The sequence below is a fragment of the Mesoplodon densirostris genome, chromosome 12 (genome assembly GCF_025265405.1).
Source record: "Mesoplodon densirostris isolate mMesDen1 chromosome 12, mMesDen1 primary haplotype, whole genome shotgun sequence".
In the NCBI taxonomy this organism is placed as follows: Eukaryota; Metazoa; Chordata; class Mammalia; order Artiodactyla; family Ziphiidae; genus Mesoplodon; species Mesoplodon densirostris.
In genome coordinates this window covers 49,049,962-49,075,744 of record NC_082672.1, presented here as the reverse complement: position 1 = coordinate 49,075,744, position 25,783 = coordinate 49,049,962, and the positions used below count along the sequence as shown (strand labels likewise).

Below are 25,783 nucleotides of genomic sequence, written 5' to 3'. Positions count from 1 at the left end.
ATTTGAAGATATTTTAAAAAATATATATATAGAGATCCATTGTGGAAAGATCAGCTTTACCAGTTACCTCTTCCATAGCTCTGTAGATAAGAAAGTGTTTGTTGTGTCCTTCTCAGAGATGAGTAGATTTTTTATTTTTTTTAAATGCCTGCTGTGTTTTTTTTTTGGCTATGCCCTGAGGCTTGCGGGACCTTAGTTCCCCAACCAGGGACTGAACCCAGGCCCTTGGCAGTGAAAGCCTGGAGTCCTAACCACTGGACCCCCAGGGAATTCCCGAGTAGATTTTTATTTTCTTATTTTATAGTTCTTTTCATTTTTTAAATTTAATTTAATTTAATTTTTTGGCCACGCTGCACAGCATGTGGGATCTTAGTTCCCAGACCAGGGATTGAATCTGTGCCCCCTGCAGTGGAAGTGCGGAATCTTAACCACTGGGACCACCAAGAAGTCCCCCGAGTAGATTTTTAAAAAAATTCTCTTTATTACTATAAGGTGAACACACTCAGAGAAATCTGTAAGTCAGCTTTGCTAGTATGTGACATTTACTAAAGGACAAGTGGTAGGTGATTATCTAGCTATTTCTGGTAATATAATTTGTAAATTAATTTCACATATATTATTATTTCATTTGACCTTCACAGTAAACTTGTGAGGTAGGCAAAATAATATTAGCTCATGTTTTACAGAGTGGAAAACAGATCCATCATTAACAGAGATGTTAAGTGGCTTCCCAAGAATCACATATCAGCAGAGCAGGGGCTGGTTCCCTTCCGCTGTGCTTACTTGGTAGCAAATCTAGCACAGTCTTAGTCTGGGGCATATTGGCTCCTGTCCCTGGATATACTACTAGATATGTCCATCTTACTGAGGGGGATGTGAGTATGCCTAAGGAAATTTAATAAATATGTTATTGGTCTTTTTCTTAAAGTAAATGAAATTTCACAGTGAGTAATGAGTTAGACGGTGTTATAGTTACCACTGTCATCAGGAGGCTGTAAATTAGATAGTACACAAGACAATGAGGTCTCTGTTAACTCAGATAACAAATCAGGCCTTATTCTGCTCTCCCTCCTTCCAGGCATGTTTTCTTACAAAATGTGTTGATATTTTTCATTTGGGATTTTCCCCCTTTTGAACTGTTATGGCACTAAAGCCATGTTGGAAAGGAAACACCAGACAGTTAAATGTCCTGGAGGCTGTTTAAATCTCATGTTTGATGGGTACACTGAGTTTGTCACTATGTTGTAATTTAGGGTTTGGATTACGGATACTTAATCCCAGGCTTCATGCAATGGGACACCACTTACTTTCCTCCTTAGAGGGGGAAAAGGTGTCTCAAATTTTTCTAAAGACTAGTAGATGTTCAATTCATGTTAAACCCTTTACTGGGTGTTGAAGGGAATATGCATGTAAGGCATAAGAACCTGTTCTGAAGGAGCATAAAATCTAGTACGTGTAATAATATAAACAATTATAGTTTATAAAGGACTTTTACATACATTGTCTTATATAATCTTCACCACAATGCAGTACCTGTAATGTATTATCCTCATTTCATGGATGAGAAGAATGAGGCACTGAGAAGTTTAGAAACTTGCCCAGGGTCACAAGACACAGCAGCTGGTAATTATTAGTGTAATACTTTCAGGCAAGAGGTAGTACTGCATAGTGGGTAAAACTAAAGGCTCTGAAGTAAAACAGATCTGGGTTTAAATGCTAGTTTTGTCCCCTACTAGTTGTGTAACCTTGGGTAACACACTCTAAGCATCAGTTAAAAGCATCTATAAAATAAGGATAAACCCAATTTTGCAGAGTTGTTGTAGGATGAGAGAAAATGTCTGTAAATCCTCTATTCAGTTCTGGTATAAAAATGAGTTATTTAAATTTCAGACAACGTGATTGTGAATTGCTGGTTTTAGTGGGGCTGTGGAAGAGTCAAAGGAAAAAGAGAGTGTCCATTTGGAAAAGTGGTTAGTACAAGCTTCATAGGATTGGAGTTGGTCCTTAAGCCTGAGATTTGTTGTTGAAACTGGATGTTTAATTAACTAGGGAACTAATTTATCTATCTAGGCCTCCTTTGAAGATTGTGAAATACAGTGAAGTGCTCTCATGGTTATGTTTAAAATCCTAAGATCTTTACTTATTTATTACATTATACATGATGATTTGAGAGAAAATATGTATGCTTTGTGGCATTCTTTTTCTCAGAGCAAGGTTGGTAGTTTTCTTTTAGTAGTTGACTTTTAAACATGAAGAATCATATTGCTTCATGGAAGGGGTCAGTGATCTTTTAGGCCTACCCACTTTTAATCTCTATTGTAAGTGTATGGATCTTTTTTTTCTTCTACTGTTATTGAGATATAGTTGACATACAGCACTGTAAATTTAAGGTGTATAGCATAATGATTTGACTTATATACATCATGAAATGATTATCACAACAAGTTTAGTAAACATCCATCATCTCATAGATACAAAATTAAAGAAATAGAGTAAGTGTACAAATCTTATAGATCAATTTAGGTGAGACATAACTTTCTAAATAGCCATTCCCAGTAACAGCTGCTTTAGTTGTGAATTGCCCATTTTGCCTAAGAATTGTTTTGGTTTTCTGGATTAAGTTTTTTTTTTTTTTTTTTTTTTTTTTTTGTGGTACGTGGGCCTCTCACTGTTGTGGCCTCTCCCGTTGCGGAGCACAGGCTCCGGACGCGCAGGCTCAGCGGCCATGGCTCACGGGCCCAGCCGCTCCGCGGCATGTGGGATCCTCCCGGACCGGGGCACGAACCCGTGTCCCCTGCATCAGCAGGCGGACTCCCAACCACTGCGCCACCAGGGAAGCCCCAAGTTTTTTTTTTTTTAATTGGCGTATAGCTGATATACAATGTTATGTTAGTTTCTGCTATACAGCAAAGTGAATCAGTTATACATTATAATACATATATCTACTCTTTTTTTTTAACCTACTCTTTTTCAGATTCTTTTCCCATATAGGTCATTACAGAATATTGAGTAGAGTTCCCTGTGCTATACAGTAGGTTCTCATTAGTTATCTATTTTATATATAGTGGTGTGTATATGTCAATCCCAACCTCTCAGTTTATCCCTCCACCCTTCCCTTTGGTAACCATAAGTTTGTTTTCTACATCTGTGACTCTATTTCTGTTTTGTAAATAGGTTCATTTGTACCATTTTTTAAAATTCCGCATATAAGTGATATCATATGATATTTGTCTTTCTGTGTCTGACTTAACTTCACTCAGTATGACAATCTCTAGGTCCATCCTTGTTGCTGCAAATGCCATTATTTCATTCTTTTTATGGCTAAGTAATATTCCATTGTATATATGTACCATATTTCTTTATCCATTCCTCTGTTGATGGACATTTAGATTGCTTCCATGTCCTGGCTATTGTAAATAGTGCTGCATTGAACATTGAGGGTACATGTATCTTTTCAATTATGATTTTCTCCAGATATATGCACAGGAGTGGGATTGCTGGATCATATGGTAGCTCTATTTTTAGTTTTTTAAGGAACCTGCATACTGTTCTCTGTAGTGGCTGTACCAGTTACAGTCCCACCAACAGTGTAGGAGGGTTCCCTTTTCTCCACACCCCCTCCAGCGTTTATTGTGATGCTGGCCATAATGGTGATGGCCATTCTGACTGGTGTGAGGTGATACCTCATTGTAGTTTTGATTTGCATTTCTCTAGTAATTAATGATGTTGAGCAGCTTTTCATGTGCCTCTTGGCCATCTGTATGTCTTCTTTGGAGAAATGACTATTTAGATCTTCTGCTCATTTTTTGATTGGGTTGGTTTTTTTTTTGACATTGAGCTGCATGAGCTGTTTAGATATTTTGGAGATAATCCCTTGTCGGTTGCTTGGATTGAAGTTTTCTTTTAAAATAAATGTATCTATTTATTCATTTATTTTATTTTTGGCTGTGTTGGGTCTTCGTTGCTGTGCACGGGCTTTCTCTAGTTGCAGCGAGCGGGGGCTACTCTTCGTTGCGGTGTGCGGGCTTCTCACTGCGGTGGCTTCTCTTATTGCGGAGCACGAGCTCTAGGTGTGTGGGCTTCAGTAGTTGTGGCTTGTGGGCTCTAGAGCGCAGGCTCAGTAGTTATGGCACAGGGGCTTAGTTGCTCTGCGGCATGTGGGATCTTTCCGGACCAGGGCTCGAACCCGTGTCTCCTGAATTGGCAGGCGGATTCTTAACCACTGCACCACCAGGGAAGTACAGGATTGAAGTTGTTATGGCTCTTCCTTATCCAGTTTTTCTTCATTAGCTTCCAGAAACATAACATGCTCTTAGAGCATAACATGCTCCTTTCCTCCTACCTCTCCTATCACTCCTTCTTAGTTTCTTTTCTGGTTCCTTATTTTTCACCCTGACCCTGAATATCAGTCCTAGGGCTTACGCCTTGATCTTTTTCTCTACTCATTCCAAATGATGGTTTCATCTAATTTCCTGTGTTCAGACATCATATATATGCCAGTGGCTCAAAATTTATATTTAGCTCAGGCCTCTTTTGAATTCTTCACCAGACTTTTATAGCCGTCTGCTTACTTAATATCTCCACTTGGATGATTGTTAGATGTTTCAGATTTAACATGTCCAGCCCTGAAGTCCTGATTTTACCCCCGTCCCCAAAACCTGCTCTGCCCTCAGCCATCCTTATCTCAGGAGATGGCAGTTTCATCAGTCCCCAAACCTTGGAGTCATCCTCGGCTCCTATTTCTTTCATACCACACTCCTGATCCAGGCCAGAAATCCTGGTGGTTCTCCTTTCAGAATGTATCCTTCCCTGCCCCCTGTAGTCTGTTCTCTACACAGAAGCCACAGGTGTTCTTTCCACACACAAGTTGCTCTGCTCAAAATCTTTGGGTGGCTCCCCATTGCTCTGAGAGTAAAAACTAATGTCCTTACAGTGGCCTACAAGGTCCTCCATGGTCTGTCCCCTCCTATCTCTGATCTCATCAGGCCCGCTCCCCCTCACTCACTCTGCTCTCACCAATCTGCTCTCTTTGCTATTCAGCTTTTAGTGAGGCTCACCCTGACCACCTGGTTAAAACCCCCTTCTTCCCTCTCCCCTCCACATACTCCCAAACCCCCTCACACGGCTATTTCTTTTTCCATAACGCTTCATACCTTCTTTTTTTTTTTCTTTTGAATATATTTATTTATTTATTTGGCTGCGTTGGGTCTTAGTTGTGGCATGTGGGATCTTCGTTGTGGCATGTGGGATCTTTCTTTGTGGTTAGTGGACTCTTCGTTGCACCTTGAGGGCTTCTCTCTAGTTGTGGTGTGTGGGCTCCAGAGTGCATGGGCTCAGCAGTTGCAGCACATGGGCTTAGTTGCCCCGAGGCATGTGGGATCTTAGTTCCCCAACCAGGGATCAAACCCGCGTCCTCTGCATTGGAAGGCGGATTCTTAACCACTGGACCACCAGGGAAGTCCCCATACCTTCTAACATGTTACATAATTTACTTGTGATGATTACTGTTTGCTCTCTGTGTATATACCTCTGCTAGAATGTAAACTTCACAAGGCTAAGGGTCCTTCTCTGTCTTATTCAGTGAATGAACCCAAGCATCTACCACAGTGCCTAATATACAGTGAGTGCTCAAATATTTGTCGAATGACTATCTTATGGATAAGTCTAAAGCGACACCATATAAGCAGTATTCATTTTCTCTCCATTTTGATCTTTAAAATTCTCTACTTTGATACCAGAATGATGTTTCACATGTTATACCTATAGGACATGATTGTATTCATATCCATTCAACACCTAATCAATAAGCTCAAATTCAGCAAACCTAAGACTAAGTCACACTAATGCCATCTGTTGATGGGGAAAAGAGTTGATGTGTTTTGCTTTTGACCCATAGCTTTATCTGCATGTTGAAATTGAAACTTTATAAATGGAAGAAATTTCTGTGTCTCTGTCACTATTGTGTAAGTGTATGGAAGGAGTGATTGGCTATTCCCATTAACAAGGAAATCTAGACAATCTGCTCTACTGTGTAGCAACTGAAAATCTTGCAGAGCCTTGGGTGGTGTGTGTGAGAACAGGATGAGGATGCAAGACCAGAGCCTGACCACAAGTCTGCATCGCTTTGGTAGAGCACTGACCACAGGGCCACGTCAGCCGGATGACTGATAAATGCCTACAAATGACAACATGATGCAACTCTTCTCAGCGGCAGTGTTCCATCCTCAGTACGAGAATGATGACTTAGTTTTTATTGCTTTCATATCTGGCCACCACTGCTCGCCTTGAAAAGCTGCACCTGTGTTCTTTGACTCCAGAACATATGGCAGTCAAGTTTTGGTTTTTAAGCTCTGATCCACATAGTTCTCTATCGGAGAGAAGATGACTGACTCATGCGTTGAAATCTGCAACATATATGTTTATTAGCCCATTTTGAAAAAACTCCATAAGTTATAAGTGTGTCATTTTGGGGGCAGATAGTAATTGTTCTCAAAAGAAACTCTGATCTGGTAGGGAAGATCCCACTTTTCTGAGACTATGATTGAAGGCACCATCATTTGCCTGCTGACAGGCACTTAAGTGGACACCAAGTCCAGCTATAATTGGGAACAAACAAGTTGTGTTTTTATTTTTTAATTTTAAAAAATATTTATTAATTTGGTTGCATTGGGTCTTAGTTGCAGCACGTGGACTCCTTAGTTGTGGCTTGCCGGCCGCAACTATTTGTGGCATGTGGGCTCTCAGTTGTGGCCTGCGTGTGGGATCTAGTTCCCAGACGAGGGATCGAACCTGGGCCCCCTGCATTGGGAGCACAGTGTCTTAACCATTGTGCCACCAGGCAAGTCCCAACAAGTTGTGTTTTATTTTATTTTATTTTTAAATTTTTAAAAAAATTTATCTTATTTATTTATTTTTGGCGGCACTGGGTCTTCGTTGCTGCACATGGGCTTTCTTTAGTTGCAGCGAGTGGGGGCTACTCCTCGTTGCAGTGTACAGCCTTCTCATTGCAGTGGCTTCTCCCGTCGTGGAGCATGGTCTCTAGACACGTGGGCTTCAGTAGTTGTGGCACACAGGCTCAGTAGTTGAGGCTCGTGGGCTCCAGAGCACAGGATCAGTAGTTGTGGCACATGGGTTTAGTTGCTCCACGGCATGTGGGATCCTCCCGGGCCAGGGCTCAAACCCGTGTCCCCTGCATTGGCAGACAGATTCTTAACCACTGCGCCACCAGTGAAGTCCCCACAAGTTGTGTTTTAAAATTAGAAATGAAATTTTGAGGCAAATAAGCCAATAAATGGGACATGTCGTACCTTAGGAGATGTTTTATGGCTTTGATTAATGCCAGATGCTCTGTGGGTCGGTACTGGAATGTAGCTGTTAGACCTCACTGGCCAGGTCACCTCTGGCCATGTTGTGGTGACAGCAGGAATATTATCCCAAGCCAGAGCTCAGGGCGCCGAGCCATGCAAATAGGAACAGCAGACATGCTTTCATCAATTTTGTGGCTTCCTCAGAGGGGGATTCAGGTAACATTTGTCAAGAATCTGTCATGTGCCAAGCATCTCCACAAAATCTCAGGTAACCATCACAAGGATGAGTGTAATAAGTGTGATAAATACTTGGAGCTGAGGAAACAACTCTGCTAAGTTAAGCTATGCTTAGTCGAGGTCACTCACTGAGTTTTCTCAGAGCTGGGATTTGAACATAGATCTTGGACTCTAAGTCTCATGTTCTTTTCGTAAAATAGTCTGCTGTTCCTTCATCAGATCACCTCAGAGGTGGAGTGCTGCCTACTGTCAGCCACACTGGGCCTGGACCAGAGTTTTCTTTGCCTTGCCAGTTTCCCTCTATTCTCTCAGAACGAAGCACAGAGGCAGGGTTGGACCATCCCGGCACTCAGAGGATGCTGCACAGCCACAGAGAGGACTCCTGAGGAAACAGGCTAATGGAGATGATGGGATACCACCTAACCTTTCTTCCAGACCCCACATCTCCTCTTTTGGTCTTTAGTACGTTGTGAATATGAGAAAATTGAATTGCTTTTCACAGCCTGTGACAAGCAGAACGTGGAATATACATAGTTTTATGTTCAATTTTGTTTCCTATAATAAACATTAAGCATAGCAGAAGAAAAAATGGACAAATGTATAAATTTATAGCAAGAGCTATCTTATGTTTGATTAATAACATAAGTACTATTAGAGGAAAATGGAAAAAAGCAAATTGCTTGAATTTTATAGAGTTATATATAAACTCTCTGAGGCCACTGATGAATCATTAAGTGTCCTGAGAAGGCCCTAAAAGCCTTGGAAAAGCTGTTCCTTCTCTCTTGTTTTTTTTTCCCCCCCAGCTATATCTGTAATGTTTTTCTTCTTTTTAAAATGAAGTATAGTTGATTTACAATATTAGTTTTAGGTGTACAGCATAGTGATTCAATATTTTTATAGGTTATACTCCATTTAAAGTTATTATAAGATATTGGCTATATTCTCTGTGCTATCCAATATATCCTAGTAGCTTAATTATTTTATACATAATAGTTTGAACCTCTTCATGTCCTACCCTCTATTTTGCCCCTCCCCGCTTTCCTCTCCCCACTGGTAACCACTAGTTTGTTCTCTGTATCTGTCCTTCTGTCTTGTTAATGTGTAAATTTCACCAGGTCTTTTGTTTTTAACTGTCTCATGTTTTATTTGTTAAAATATACTTTTGAATAATCTCAAAATTTAACTGTAGTATGGATACTTGCTTATCCCTCAACTCATTGTATTAATATCAAATTAAAGTTTGTGCAAGTTTGAGGAACCTAAATTTAGCTGATAAGGGTTCTATCGTGATTTTTATATCAACTAGAAAATAAATTTTATGATAGAGGATTAATAGAAATAGAAATCTTAATTTGAAGAATCTTCCTTTGTGAGGCTATACCTGGACATTGGCTTTTACCCCACATTTACCAGGTGGCTCTGGTGAGGGGAGAGAATTGTCCGATCCATTGAGAGTATATTTCTGCTAGTTTAACCTTATCTCTAAGTTCTGACACACCTCTTTGGAAAAGCCCTCACAGACACTAACTCCAAGGGTTACAGGGCACCAGGAGAAAAGACCACTTTATGTATTCATGCTGTAGGGAAGAGTCTTGAGATCCAAAGCAAGTTTGAGGGCTGCACGTCTCTTATGTATTAGCTCCCAGATGTCCTGCCACTTTCCATTTTCCCCACTTTCTAGCCCCATTATCTGTATCTAGTTTTTTTCACCCCTCTACTTGTTGGCAGCTCACTTGTAATCAGAAAGTTTATATTCCCTCGTAACAAATTGGAGAAAAGCTCATTTAACGGTAGGAAGTGCCTACCATTTGGAGGCAAAATTGAAAACATGGACAACTGGTGTGCAGTTATGTAATCCAGCTGTGTCTGCATCCATGTCAAATTCAACTGATTTATTCTCAGAGTAACATGACCAGAACAACTGTAGCATTCAGTCTTCAGAGCACGGTTTAAGATTCTATATGCCCAGTCCTCATAGCCATGCAAGGGTTTGTTTTAAACTATAAGTTTCTTTTAAACACATATAGTATTTTTTATTTCCCACATGTTTAATTAACATTTAGTTTATAAGAAGCTCCCACAAATATTCTCTCTCACTGGAGCCTCAGGGCCACCCTACGAGATGGGCAGGGTCAGTTTCCATTCAGCAGGAAAGAAACTGGACTTGGGGTTGTTAAGACAACTTGCTTAGGGTTGCAAGGCCGGTGCCTGGTGCAGCTGGGGCTTGAGCCTGGTCTTCTTAAGAGTGTGGCTTTGAAGTAAGATATTTAAATGCCTGCAAAAAAAAGTAAGACAGTAATTTAGGCGTTGAAGGGATTGTACAGGTCATTTAATTGCACTTTTCTTTTTTTTAAGTCTGGTAGAGGGACTAAGACACAGAAAGGTTAAGCTGCTTGCCAAAAGTCACATAGTTATAAAAGTGGCAGAACCTGGTGTAACATGCAAGAATATCCGTGGAAAATGAATGGAAGCTTACTGTAGCCTAAAGTGTAAATATGTATGTAGTAGAAACTGAATCATTAGAGGAGTGAAGTTGTCTCACCTTACATAACTCTAGTCAATTTATAGGGTTCATTTCCCAATCGGGAGGTTGCTTCCCCATTTTGACACAGTCTAGTTCTTCAAAGCTGCCAGTAACAGTTGTACTGGCTTTGTCATCTTTGGATATATTTAGAGCTCAGCGTTATGGTTATTGTGTGGCAGAGCCCTGAGAATGCAGGATTCATAGCAGAATCCATGTAAACCAAAGGTTACTGTATATTGGGCCAGGACTGGGCTGCTGAGCGGACCTCTCCTGTTGTGTTTATCTCTGTTCATTGTAAGGTTCTGACAGGAGAAGAGCCTTGGTGCCCATTACATGTCCTCAGCCCTGGGATGATGATTGCAGAGTTTTGGAAACATTTTAAAAATGATTTCCAGTGGAGGTGTATAATCTGAAGAGTTGCCCTATCTCAGTCTTCTTGGCACTGCAACCAAAGAAAAGAGGGAGAGTTGACATTTTAATTTTGTTTTTAGCCTGGACACTAAACACTAGAGGATAAGTACTAGGGGCTAAAGTTTCATTATTTCCTCCCTCCCTCCCTCCCTCCCTCTCTTCCTTCCTTCTTTTTGTTCTTGATTTGGTTTATTATTCTGATTATCGTTACTTTCACACTTATTAGCTATGCAGAATGCTCTGGTAGTTTGCAGAATAAAAAGTAATCACATTGCTTTTTCACCAAGATTTTCTAATTTAAGTAATTTTTGTTCTATTTTTCATTCAAAAATAGGCTTATAAAATTTCTTTGACACAAGAATATTTCTTTGTATAGTGTATTAATTTAAATATCAGAATTAACCATTAAGATTCCCTGTGTGCTGATTATATACACACGCACAACTCCTACATTTTTTCCCTATTATGTGGTCTGGAAATGTTTTGTTTGTTCACTTATTTTCATTTCATTCATTCATTCCCATCCCAGTGAACTTCCAGAAAGAATATAAAGGTATTTCCTTCACACTTATATTTTCTGATTCAACTCTCACAGCAGCCTTTTATGAGGAAAGCAGTGCTAATACTGGTTTCTCTTACTAATAGATAAGAACCTTGACCATCAGAGAGGTTTTATTTTGCTCAAAGTTGCGCAGTCAGTGGCAGGGATGTTATTAGAATAGAATTAGAATGGGTTATTCCATTCTGTCACTGTTGTATTTTCTTACACGTATGTGACTTCCTCTAATTACAACTCAGTTGTACAGATTCAGGTTGAGCAGATTAAAGCATTCAAGTGAATATCTGACAAATATTCACTGAGCACCTGTTGGGTGCCTCTAGGTGTGTGGGGATGCAGTGGTGAGAACAGACGTGATCTCTGCTCTCACGGAGCTCAATAAATAAGTAAGCACATAAATAAACAAGGTAGTTTTCACATAGTGATATTTTCTTTGAAGAAAGAAGGTGATGGTGGGACGGAACCTTAGTTTGTAAAGTCAGGGACAGCCTCTTTGAGGAGGTGCCAGTAGGTGCCTTCTCTCCCTGAAGGGCAGAATTAAGTATTTGGAAGTTGCAAAAATGATACAGCTTCCTGTTGCCCTCAGGAAGCCTGTGACATGGAATTTCTCTAGTTTCCATCTTTAAGGCCAGCCAACAGTTGATGAATTTTTTTATTCAACTTATTTTTATCTGATATATTCAAATCTGCATGTTAGAAATTTAAAATTCTTGCATAGGACCCAAGCGTTGCTTTTTCTCCAGATACTTCATTCATGACTTATAACTTCTGATAATGCACTACAGTTTCTCAGTTCTCATGTGATTATTACAGGAGTGAATAGACATCCTCTCTCCATCGCTTTATCCCCACTTTTTTTTCGGATTTTTTTCAATGGTGTCTATGCTTTTCTTGCTTTTCTAACCTTGCATTTATTTCCCTGCAGATCTCAACATCTGCTGAAATTTGACTACTCAGGTTAGTGAAAATTTGCCCATTTATCAGTTTTGTGCCTTAGGCAGTATTCACCAGCATTCTCCTACTTGAGATGAATAAGGATCTTTACTTCTCTGGCCACTTGTGTGTGACTAATTAATGGCAAAGTTAAATATCTGTGGAACATATTCATCAAAAAAAAAGCTAGCTGGGTTGTTTTTGTGGTTTTTTGGAATTTTTTTCTTTCGAATTGTAATACACTAGCATAGGAACATGATAGGAAGACATTACGTAATTAATACATAAGAAATCTAGAAAACTGATTATTTACAAATAAACTAAAACAGAGCTGCTGCTTTTAGTAAGGTAGAGTAAGTTTGTCGTGTGTTCCAAATTATATTTATTTAGCCAAAAATAAGTATTTACAAATAATTCAACAATAGTTTTTAGTAGTGATGCATGGTTTATTCAGGCATGAAAATTATCCCTAGAATGTAGGCCCCAAACTGCTAAAAGATTTAAAATTTGTGGGGGAGAACGAAATCCACAAACATTTAAGAATATCTGATTTTAACTTAAGTTGAAAAGCAGCAGTAGTGTATTTTTGTTAGGCCCTTATCCTGTATAATGTATTCAATGTAAGTATGGGAAAGGCTGGTGAAAACTGTGGATTTATCTACAAAATACATTGGGGAGTTTTGTGTGGGGAGTGTCCTAACACCTCAGGAAATGATAAAGAAGAACCAGGTAAGGTAGATTAGACAAGGGTAGGGACAGAGCCTCCTCTCCATTGCTCCATCCCCAGCACCGAGCATGTGCCTGGCACACAAATACTTTTTGACCAGTTTGAGGCTGAGCTCTAGGTTGGTTGAATTGCTGGAATAGGATGTCTACTAATTTCCCTACTCGTGACTACTTTTCATTCTAATAATACTTTATGTTCTTCAAATTCTTTTTTCTTTGATCCTCAATATTCAACCGCTGGAGGTGAGAACAATTTTATCTCCATTTTTTAGGGAGAGGAGTTAGTTGCTTTTGAGACTTTCTCTGGCCACATACAAATAGTTAGTGACATGGTGTGGTTTAAAGGTTAAATAATAGAAGTAAAAGTATGCTTATCTAGACTAGTGTCAATGTGGAGTAATTTAAAGATACGGAAATGGGTGGCTCGAGGTACATAGTCAGCCCTGCTGAGGTGAAACAACACCTCTTAGGCCTTGTACCATCTTCCAAGCTGCTTCCAGGAGAATGGGATGCCTAGGTGACCACAGCCCAATAAGTAGCCTAACGGATGACCCACGCCCTTGACCCATGTACACATCAGTGCAATTTAAAATGTTGCCATATGTTGATTATATAATTTATGAAGCATTATAATAGCCTCAACGTACATCCGGTATCCCTGTTCCTACTTAACTGTATCTGCTTCTGTGAATACATTTTTTCCTTTTATGTTTCTTTCTCCTCGGGAGCTGTCTCAGGGACTTCTCGCGATTCCCTGCCAGTGTCTCCTGGCTCCTGTTCTTCAGCTCTCGGGGCTGCCCTGGATCCTGGAGTAGGGGTTGCCCAGTCCTAGGGTTCCCGTCCTACCTCTTCCTTGTGAGGTGCTTTCTAAGTTCTGTTTCACCTTCAAAACCACACTGTCACACATCTAGAGCAGTGTGTCAGACCCAGTGCCTCCTTTTCTCTCCTGAAACAAAATTCCTAGGTCATGAAACCTACCTGTATACATAATTTTTTTAAAAATCAGTAATGCCCCACTTGTAACACAAGGAGAAATAAAAAGTAATTCTTGAATAAAATAATGCATATTTTAAAAGGTAATGCTTGGGATACATGTGACAACATAGAGGAACCTTGAAGACATTATGCTAAATGAAATAAGTCAGGTACAAAGTCTATGATTCCACTTAGATGAGATACCTAGAGGAGTCGAATTCATAGAGACGAAAGTAGAACGGGGGCTGCCAGGGACTTGGAGAAGGGGGGACAATGGGGAGGTTATTATTTAATGGGTACAGAGTTTCAGTTTGAGAAAGTGAAAACGTTCTGGAGATGGATCGTGGTGATGGTTGCCCAAGAAGGTGAATACTTAATGCCAATGACTGTACACACTCAAAACTGGTTTAAATGGTAAATGTTATATGATATAAATGTTGTTAAAATAAAAAACAATAATTGGAAAAAAGGTAATGCTTGGGCACAACTTTATCAGAAAGATAAAAATAGCCTCCACAGATTTCTGAAACACCCCCAAGGGAGTGGTACTGCCACTCTTGTGAACCAGTGTGCAGTATTGGTTTGAAACTAAGAAACTGATGCCCAAGATCTTAGACTCAGTAAGGAGTGGAGCTCATAATTTGACTCCAAAGACTTCTTTCTTCCTATTATGCCTAGGCCTTCCAACTCTCAGTCCACAAAAGTGTTCTCTCTGCCATGCCAGCTGCCTTAATCCAGACCACTCAGGCTTTGTACTTTCCTATCTATCCTAAAGGGGTGTGGTCCTTTTCTTCCTGAACACTAAAATCACAAGTCAGGACTGAACATGTTTAAAATAATGTTAATCACCAACACCCCCAAACTCTGAAATAGTCTTATTCTTAAGAAAAGGGTAAAAAATCGGGGTAGACAATCTCAGAAGTATGTGAAAGCAACAGAAGTGGAAGGAAAACTTTTCTGGACCTAATCTTAACAATTGTTTTTTTTTTTTTTTTGGACGAGCCCCGCAACATGCGGGATCTTAGTTCCCCAACTAGGGATCGAACCCATGCCCCCTGCAGTGGAAGCTCGGAGTCCTAACCATTGGACTGCCAGGGAATTCCCTAATCCTAACAATTTTTAATCTTCATTCAGATAAAAATTTTTTTTAATTTTATGTGATACTAGGGAGAGAGTCGGCAATTAGATAACTCTTAGAATTAATAGAAAAGACACTCACTGTGGTGTGCTTACGAAGACTAGAGGAGAAAGGAGGCCAGATGGCTTTTGGTAAAAGGGTTCTCTAGCCAGCACCACTAGTCTGAGGGAATCTTAGTGAGGAGAGGGTAGAAGAAGGTAGAATTTTCATGGAAGGATCGATCTTTTTTCACTTTAGAATTAAGGGCAAAATTAAGCTGAATAAGAACTAATAGTGCTCTTATTTCTCTCAATAATTAGATCTACGTTAAACAAATTAAAATATCAGTAAAACAACAGTCTACACATCTTTCTGTGTTCAAGAAGAAATAGAACCAATTATGATAATTTACAAAATATTTGGCTTATTAGCATTATAGCCAGGGTCATTAAGTAAAGTTATAAAATTACCCAGGAATCCTAGTGATTTAAATAATACTTTCTGAAATTATCCCTTTCTATTTTAAGATAAAGTCTATCTTAAACTTCTAAAATTTAACCTTATTGAACTAGCCTTTTGTTGGGTGCATTTGTTCATTTTGGACTACTTTTCCAAATTCATGCAATTCAACTAATGACTGCAGACTCCATAACCCACACCTATCTATTTGCATATACATTTAGCTGATAGGTGATTTTATCACCAGATAAATCCAGGAGTAAGTTTAAAAGAGCATATCCCCCCCACCTTTTTTTAAACAAATGCAAACATAGAAACACATGATGCCTCAGAAGAGCATTAATCACAACCAGGAGTCCACATCTTCGGAGACCTTTCTATCACCGTGTATCTTCAAAGTACTCTACTAAAGCGTTAGGCGGTCATGCCATGGACCGTGGCTGAGACCTCCCGAGCCATCTTGACCAGAGTAGAGGCAGTCTACCTCCTTCACAGATGGGCACTGTCTTAACAATTCACAGTCCACTGTGTTCATCCAAACTATCCAGGAACCAAGGGTCTGAGAGAGTGGTGACCCTGGTGTGCCAAGAATGAGACTTCAAGAAAGAAACTATTCAGCATCATATTTGGGTTTTTTTGTTTGTTTTTTTGCGGTACGCGGGCTTCTCACTGTTGTGGCCTCTCCCGTTGCGGAGCACAGGCTCCGGACACGCAGGCTCAGCGGCCATGGTTCACGGGCCCAGCCGCTCCGCGGCATGTGGGATCTTCCCGGACCGGGGCACGAACCCGTGTCCCCTGCATCGGCAGGCGGACTCTCAACCACTGTGCCACCAGGGAAGCCCTCAGCATCATATTTGGATTTAGGTGGAATGAATAAAAAATTTTTAAAAATGGATTAAACATTTTCATTGTTCTGGAAGGACTAGAATAATTTTTGATAATTTGAGAAATATCTGACACAGAAATTATTGTCAGGGTCACTAAATAATTTCAAGTTACCTAAAAATCCTAGTGACTTATTTTTTATTTTAAGATGAAGTTCATCTTAACTTCTGTAATTCAGGATTATTTGAACTGGTATCTGAATCCAAATTGGTTTTGACAGACAATTCCTCTAGAACATGTTGCCAAATCTTGATCTGATCTAAATCATGCTATGTTAAGGATGGACTTTTCTTTTTTAATCTAAGGAAAATTATTTTTCAAAAAAACAGAAAAATAATAAAGGGTTTAAAGAATTTTTAGAGTTAGAAAATGTTTTCAAAATCAGACCAAGGTTTTCCAAACCATTAGCTATCTTCCTTCCTTCTGAACTCTTTTTCTACCCCTTAGTGGCTGTTAAATAATTTTCCTGGAAACTCTTCCCTCTTTTTTTCTCAGTCCTGACATTTATCTGTCTTAACAGCGCCATGTGTGAATACTTGCACTATGGAAACCCATCTTAATGAAATGGAAAGACTGGCCGTTTAAAAAAACAAACAGAACCAACTACCCATGCCTCCTAGAGTCCTGCCAGGCCAAAGGTCTGCCCTCCACTGTGTCAGCTGCTGAGCAGGCAGGCGGTACCCGCACCACGGGTTTAGTCATGTCAAATATCTTACTAGTAAAGAGACGGTGGGCTGCCTAAGACGTTAGTCCTTAAAAATGTTGGCAGGCAAGGAAATTCTGCATTTTCACTTCAAGTACATCTTGGAGCTGTTTTATTTCAAAGCACAGTTTATCAAATTAAACAAGTTAAAATGATGTTTTGAGGCTGACCTAATCAATGACTGTCTTAATGGCTATAGAGTCCTATTTCAATATTATATGATATAAAGGGCTTAATTTTATGTACCCATATCTATGGACTTAGTTTCCTGCTATCTTTAGTCACCTCACTGGGCTCGCTGGCGTACACTGCCCATGTAAAACTTCCTCAGGGAATGAATGCCCTTACTTCCTTTTCTTAGCAAAAACAGAGATAGAGAAAACACAGTTGTTTGAAAAAGAAAGAAAAAACCAAATCAAACCCTCATTCCATTCAGAAGATTTCTGTTCATCTTTCTTTGAAGTCAAAGGGTAATATAAAGTTTTGATTTGCAACAAAATCTGAGATTATCCATTAACCACTCTAGCAGGCCTTCTACTGCCTTTCAAACGTACATCTAATTTTTAAAGGGACCAGGCTCTTTTCTTTGTGTTTACCTTTCAAAAAGTATATTTAAGTAGAATGGTCTTTTAGAGTCACGGAGTAGCTTTTCAGATGTTGAAAGGATATATTCTTAGAAATTAAACTGCATGCAAATGAGAGGCAACAAACTGAAACTGCTAATCTCAGGAGTGAACAGCAAGTGAGCAGAAGTGCTCTGAATGCAGCATCTCTGTTGGGAAGTAGGAAGCTGCAGAAATCATTCTGAATTCCACAACCCCTGAAAATATTATGTAGCATTTACTATCCCATTTTTGAATATACTGTGTAAATGTAGATGATACAGGTCCCCTGTCCCCGCCAAGAGTTTATTCTCTTAGACACAAAAGGAGTGCACGTGACTACCTGTTGCCCACCTTCTTTTCAGCTTGATGGTGTGATCTGAAGAGGAGGGCAGAGGATGAGGGAATCAAATGCTCACAGACAAGGACAGATGATGACTGCTGTCTGGAATCTGTTACTCTCCCAAAGGGCGTAGTAACTGCAACAACAGTGGATGATAAATATTGTCATTTTGGTTTTTTTCCTCAGTCCTGCAAAGGCAGTTGTAGTTTCATTAGTCCCATAGCCTGCAGTGCTCTATTGGGCCTGGTTTTACTCAGCTTTCCTGGCCTTCCTAAAATACTGCCTTTGTTAGCACTTGGTACTTGAGTCAGTCAGCTGTTCCCACAAGTCCACTGTCAGAAATAAAGTTATCTTTGTTTTACGTCTCCTGTAGTTTCCCTTCTTTCTTAACTACTATACCCCCAAAGATGTATAGTTTAAATTGTATATACCAAAGTTTTATCATGTTTTTATGTAATAAGTTACATAAAAGATATTAAACAAAAACCACCCATCCCCTTAAAAAGTTGTGTGTGTGGAAGGACAGTGAGGCTAATGGCCATCATGGCATGGCCAAATAACACAATCTTAGAAAACAGTACTATAAGTAATTATTAGACTTTTTTTTTTTTTTTTTTTGACTGCACCGTGCAGCTTGTGGGATCTTAGTTCCCTGACTAGGGATTGAACCCGGGCCCTCAGCAGTGAAAGTGCTGAGTCCTAACCACTGGACCGCCAGGGAATTCCCTAACTATTGGATCTTTTGGACCAGTGACCTCCTTGTTTTGCAGATATGTAGCATCACTGGATTTCAGGGGCTTCCGTAAAGAAAGTGAGTTGGGATTCCCCTCTGTTGGGCCATATTCTGTTGTGAAACCATTTGTCAAGGAGAAGCTTGAGTTTCTAATGCACTTACGTCAGCTGTATTGGACCTGGTTTTGTACTGTGGCCACCCCAAACTGAGCTTCCTTCATGGTTGACTCTCTGACAGCCAGAGGACTCAGCCTGGGATCTCAGTGGAAGAACACTATCTGATGTCTCCAAACGTCTGGCACTGAGGCTCCCTGTAGGGAAGAGGTAGAGAGGGGAGAAGCCAGGGCCAGGCCCATCCAGCAGGAGGGTCACTTTCTTAGGCTGCTGCCCTCGACCTCTCAAAAACGGCTCTGCCTCTGGGCCTAGTGAGGGGGGAGGAACTTCTCTCTTCAGTTGGCTGGTCAGAAACATGTCATCTATAGAGAGAGGCTAAATCACCATTTACTTGAAGTGGGGATGGTTAGGAGGAAAGGGGGTAAACTGTGAGCTAGTGTGTCTTTCTTTCACCCGTGGATAAAGACTGAGCAGATATTATGGGATTTAAGTTCTTGGTTATTTTTGGATAACAAAACAATAAATAGGGTTTCACACAATCTAAAAATGGCTTCTGTGGTTAGCGAAAGTTGTTTGAATGATGGAAAGTGTTTCAGGAGCAGGCAGCGTTCAAGCTGTCAGTCAGCAAGGCTCTGGTAATCCCTGAGAGGTGTGCAGCCCTGGAGTAAACAAATGTTTAGAATAGAAACAAAAGACTCATTCCCTAAAGGCACTTACACATTTGCATAAAGTCCACTTTAAACCACTGCCGTACAAAATGGCGTTATCCCCTGTGTAGATAGTGGCTTCTAATATAAGCTCTGCATCGGTTTAAATAAGTTAGGTTAAATATGGAAACATCTGTTCAACATTTTCATGTCCCTTTCCATGTGACTGTTTATTGGAAATAATCAGTTTTGCCCAGCGTTCATGCCTTCTGCTAAACTAAAATGTGTGCCAGTCTCCAGAGGATAGAGAGATGGGCAGGGATTCGTAGAATAGTTCGTGGCAGTCAGGGGAGGCCCAGGCTGCAAGTAGAACACGCCAGCTTTCCTGGGTACTACTCCCTCTCCAAGAAAGGCTCTCTAGGACCCAGAGATGCAGCGTCCCCAGATTCCATTCTCCAATCACCCAGATTCCGTTACTTCCTGACAAAAATCCAAAAAACCAAAAACAAAATAAACCTCAACTTTAGTTTGCAAATTTTGGCTGAGGGTGGGGAATGAGGTATTAGAAGCTGTAGTCCTTGCTTTACTTAAACAATGACAACAGTAATAAAAGTCAATGAAATAATACCCCTTATAGCTGAAGAAGTAAGTTTCCACTTAAGTGTAATTTGAATTTACCAAATTTACCTTATTTCAAGAGACCCAGAACATTTCACCTCATTATTTCTTTTAAGGATTACAAAGTGTAGAGCAGGGGGAAAAAATAAACCACTAATAAAGGATAATAGCAATTTGGCAGGCAGGTGTTCTCAGTTTCATCAAAAGAATGACTAGCATATTCAGTCTTATTTGAATACTAAAGAATGTCTTAAAAAGTTATTCTGGATCCTTTGGGTGTTTCCTAAAATGGATTAATACATCAGACTCTGGATTCAAATTCCAAATAAAGCTGATGAATACACATAATTATTATCTCCCCTGCCTTAGATTAGGTTATTCATTTTCTTCAGAATTGAGCTGGAATCCATCTCTGATTAAGGACTTGGAGGAATTAGCCAGTTTGAGGTCACTTTTATCAATAGCTGTTTTATCTTTGTGACCACAAGTGAATTTCTTAGACCAGCACTGTTCAATAGAAATATAATGCAAGCCACATATGTAATTTTAAATTTTCTAGTAGCCATATTTTTAAAAGTTAAAAAAAAACAGAAATGAAATTAGTTTCATAATATATTTTATTTAGCCAATATAGCCAAAATATTATTCTAACATGGAATCAGTATTTTTAAATTATTGAGATATTTTGTGGGTTTTTTTCCCACTAAGTTTTCTAAAATTTTTTTGTGTGTGTTTTACACTTAAAGCACATCTCAGTTCAAACTAGCCACATTTCAAGTGCTGGATAGCCCACACGTGGCTAGCACCTACTGTACTGGACAGCACAGTGTTGACATGGTGAGGCTCGGCAGCAAAGTAGGGAGGCTTTATCGGTCAAACCAGGAGTTTGAGCTTTACCCTGAAGGCTGTGGGGTCATAGCAGAGCAGTGTTATTTTTAATTTTGAACTTAATCAGGTGGTCTCAGAGAATGCAGGTTAGAGATTCAGGAGTTGGGGGCTGTAGCATGAAGAACGTTAAAGGCTGTTTACAGGGGTCCAGGTGAGGAGTGATAACCCAGACTCAAACACTGCGGGGGACACGGACCAAAGGAAGAGTGTCTGAGAGATTTAGGAGGTAAAATCATCAGAACTGGGTGGTGACTGCTAGATCTGAAGGGAGGGAGGGGGCAATCTAGGATGGTTGTCTAGTTTCTAAACCTGGGTAGCTGGGCCAGCAGTCGTGGTGGTAACTGACACAGAGGGAGGCAGGCTGTGAGGGGGTGAGTGCGGCAGGGTACCAGCTGGGCCATCGCGCTTTCCGGCAAGTTTGCTTTGCAGGCTTTCAGAATTCAGGCCAGCGTTTGGTATAGGGGACAGTGAGTCTGATTGTTTGAAACAACTGTTTGTTATAATAGCTCAGTGATTTCAGAGAAAGCAGTGGGAGTACAGACATGCTTTTTCTCCTTGCTGTGAGCACAGATAGGTGATCACCGAGAAAGTGGAAGCGCTGAGCAAGAGGTGGAAAGCGTGGAACTTAGGGGCCATGGGAGCAAAGCTTGTGTTGAACAGTGGGTGCTGAGCCGCAGGTTTTGTCACCCATTATAACACCTGCTAGTCACACTCCTTTTAAAACGTTGTTGGGTTGTAGATTTGCAGTCACTGTTCTAAGTAGACTGTAAATTGAGGGAAAAGGTCCTTTAAAAAAAAAGGCCCAAATTAATATCACTATTAACTGTGTGTCAGGCACCAAGTCCTTTACAGAGAGATTTAATCCTCACAAGCACCCTCTTGAAGTACTGTTGCTGTCTCCAGTTTACAGACAAGGAGACTGAGGCCCTAGAGGTTAACAAATTACCCAAGGTCACAAGGCTAGCAAGGAATGGAACCAGGACTTAAATGCAAACATTCTCTCTCCAGGACTTTCTTCTTTCTGTTGAACTGACTCTAGTTTTATCTGTTCGAATGCCACACAAATAGGCAAACCCTCAGGCAGAGAACCTTATGCTTTTATCCTGTAAGCTCCAGTATAACCTATTTCAGTTTGATTCAGGTCCTCCTAGAAGAGATGAAACTCCAGAATTGAGCCTTAAACTGCCTTTCAGGGGAGTAGATGATGGCTGGATCCTCGGGTGACCTTGTGAGGACAAGGTGGCACGGTGTGTTCAAAGGTCTCTTCCTTTAGCTCATGGCCCAGTGGTAACTGATAAAGGGTGTGCTGGTTACTTTTTATTAAAAATGTTTTTTAAACCCTCTTATAAAAATTCGTATTTCATTTATAAACAAGCTAAACCATGTTAGCTTTGCTTCATGTGTTCTCATGAAAAATTCTATAAATTTTTTTTACAGAGCAAATTTTATAAGTATTTGAATTTGGAAGGGGATGAGAGTCCATAACATGGTAGAGACACAAAGGCATTTGTACAAAGCTTCAAAACTTGTCCAGTTTTCCTACCATATTTAGTGTGGCTTCTTTCTCTTTGGTCTACAGATGAAATATGTGAATGAAAGGTTTCAAGATGAGAAAAATAAAGAGGTGGTTCTCATGTGCATCGGCATCACTTCAGGGGTTGGACGGCTGCTCTTCGGCCGGATTGCAGATTATGTGCCTGGTGTGAAGAAAGTTTATCTACAGGTACTTTCTTTTTTTTTTTTTTTTTAATAGAGCTTTTTTTTTTTTAATGAATTTATTTATTTTTGGCTGTGTTGGGTCTTCGTTTCTGTGCGAGGGTTTTCTCTAGTTGCGGTGAGCGGGGGCCACTCTTCATCGCGGTGCGCAGGCCTCTCACTGTCACAGCTTTCTCCTGTTGCGGAGCACAGGCTCCAGATGCACAGGCTCAGTAGCTGTGGTGCATGGGCTTAGTTGCTCCGCAGCATGTGGGATTTTCCCAGACCAGGGCTCGAACCCGTATGCCCTGCATCGGCAGGCGGACTCTCAACCACTGCGCCACCAGGGAAGCCCCTACAGGTACTTTCTTAATAAGCCTTTTTTCCTCCAGCAAATTTATCCTTATCACGTAATGGCTCATTATATGTACTTATTTGCTTAAATTCTTCTGTAAAAATGAGAAATATTTTCTAGAACCTAACTTTTACAAGCAGTTTTTCAAGGGCAAAATCAGTTACGAGTTTTGGGTTTTCAACATGAGAAATTGGCGAACAAACAACAATCTTTGTCTTGTCATGGAACTCCACCAAACCAAAATGGTGTTTGCCCATTGTTTTTTCTAAGAATGCTTTATTTTTGGCATAGTTCTCATAGTCACGTGCCTTTTGCAATACTCTGTGAAATTCAGGGGTGTGCGCGTCTTCTGAGTTTCTTTACTGCAGATCGCCTCCTGGGTATTGTGGGGTGTGCTATTCCAAGATCACATCGACACTTATTTGACAAGTATTTAAGTGACTCCTCCGTGCCAGACGCTGTGCTAAACACTACAGATGAAATATGGTCTGTGTGCTCAGTAGTTAATGGTCTCCTGGGAAGAAAGATAACGCAGTGCTGCAGCACAGTGGAATAATGGTATGCTAGATGGGTGCCATAGAAACATAGGCGCAAAGCATCTAAATCACTAGAGGAGGTCTGAGCAGACTTCCTGGGCTGGCGGAGTGTTAAGAGGTGAGTAATAGTTAAATAGATAAGGAAGACGGAAAAGGGTGTTTGTCGCAAGCAGAGAAAGCCACATGGGCAAAGAGATGTTAGGTCTGGGAAACAATGTTTGAACGGATTAAAGAGAGAATAGTAGATTGATTGGCTGAGGGATAGGCAGGAGTCAAGTTGGGAACGGCCTTTATGAGCACAGAAGAGGCCGAAGTCTATCCTGAAATCTACTAGGAGCCATTAAGGATTTTAAGCAAGGGAGTGACATGGCATGAGTTGTATTTTATAAAGCTTAACCTAGTGACTGTGAAGGGTGGAATACAGAGGAGGAAGGGCAAGAGTTCAGACGGTCACAAAAGGCCACATATCTCGTGGTTCCCTTTATATGAAGTGTCCAGAATAGGCAGATCCAGAGACAGAGAGTGCAGCTTAGTGGTTGCCAGCGGCTGGGGGAAGGAAGGTACGGGGAGTGACTCTTCCTGGATATGGGGTTTCTTTTGGGGTGATGTGAATATCCTAAAACTAGGCAGTAGTGATGGTTGTACAATCTTGTTGTTAAACTAAAACCCGCGGTGAATTGTGCACTTTAAATGGGTGGGTGAATTCTTTGGTATGTGAATTTATATTTCAATAAAGCTATTATTATTATTATTATTTTTAAAGCGGAGGCACAGGGACTAGTTGGAGAATATTGAAATAGTCTAGGCAGGAGGAAGCAGGGCAGAGATGTTGGGATCGAACCGGGAGGAAAACAGGGATACGGGAAGTGAGAATTCAGTGGAGCCACCTAAGCTGGGTCTGAGATTTGTGGCTCAGGTAACAGTGGAAGGTTTTGCTATTTTATCAAGATCAGTAATTCAGTAGAACAGAGTAAGATGATGAGTTTGTTTTTGCCATGTTAAGTTTGTAGTGCTTGTGGGAAAGCCAAGTTGAGTTTGGAGCTTGTGGGAGAGCGTGGCTAAGAGACCTGTGGGACTTCGGCATTCGTGGGCTTGTATGGGGTGAGTAGAGCGTGTGCAGGGGACACCGAAAGGGAGTGGCCAGCCTGGTAGGAAAAAAGCGAGGCACATAGTGTTTCCAGGGGCAGGAGTGGTCGGCAGTGTCAGTAACTAGTGAGAGGGCAGGCACGTTAAAGACTAATAGGTTTTCACTGGATTTAGCAACAGGGGAGTTTCAGTGGAGTGGCAGGTGCAAAAGACTGATCATGATCAGCTGATGAAATGGAAATACAGGCAACTTTGTCAAGGGCTTGGCTGTGGAAGGAAGGTAAAGGAGAGACAAAAGGGGGGCTTGGGACTGGGGATTGAGCACGTCCATTCACTGTAGAGAGGAGGGGCAGTATCTGAGCAGGGCCTTGAAGGGAAGGTAGAACTTGGGTGAAGGACATGGTTGGAAAAGACATTTATTACAGATGAATTGCCTTTAATTGATTTGAAGTAATAACCATCACCATTTACTGAGCACTTCCATGTGCCACACAATGAACTGAATGCTGTACGTACATTATCTTCTTTCCTCCTTGCCCAGCCCTTTGAGGAAGGTACCGTCGCTGTTTCCACTTACGGATGCCAACACGGAAGAACAGAAAAGCGACCTCACTGTGGGTGTTTGTGTATAGGGCCAGGCAGAGAGCCGCAGGAAGGTCTGGTCACACAGCTAGAAGGAAGTGCAGACAGCTGGTAGAGTGCTACTTTTTAAAATATTCACTGTGTTAGGATCATTCCCCCTTTTATTAATACTCAACTGCGGATATCCCTGTCGAACACTTAGCAGAACATTGTCTTGTTCTCAAGTATCAAGGGAGCCCTCTAATGGAAATTGGTTGTATTACAGACTTTTGGCTTCCTTTCATTTATTAAAATAAAAAAGGAGTACCCATTGTGCCCCAGGCACCAGCCCAGACCCTGGTGGGGGTGATACAAACAAGACAGACGTGGTCCCTGAGTTCCTGGAGCAAGACTTGGGGCAGGAGAAAGCTGGGAGTGAATGGGAACTCAAGAAGACAGGGAGAGCGGCCTGGGAGGAGGTTGGGAAGAGCAGAGCATGGGAAGAGGAGGGCCCAGATTAAACAGGGCCTTGAACCCCTGATGCAGACATTTTACTTGAGGCGCAGTAGGTCTTTGTTGGGGAATGACGTGATTTTACATTTTAAAGTCGCCGTGTTCGCTCTGTGTATGGAGACTGTATTACTGGGAGGGAAGCAGGAATGCTGGAGGGAGGGAGACGAGGTAGGAGGCCAATACAGTGTCCCCGGTAGAGGCAATGGGGGCCCAGACTAAGGTGCTGTGATGGATGAAGTCATGGTATGTTTTATACA

The 25,783-nt window shown here is 40.9% G+C and overlaps 1 protein-coding gene across 1 annotated transcript in view; it reads left to right on the top strand.

Moving 5' to 3' along the window:
- The window catches only part of SLC16A10 (solute carrier family 16 member 10), a 147,590-nt gene that overhangs the window by 111,683 nt on the left and 10,124 nt on the right, over positions 1–25,783 (top strand). The window contains exon 4 of the mRNA XM_060115017.1: positions 22,360–22,503. Coding sequence (XP_059971000.1) covers positions 22,360–22,503 — 144 coding nt within the window. The remainder of the gene's footprint in view (positions 1–22,359; positions 22,504–25,783) is intronic.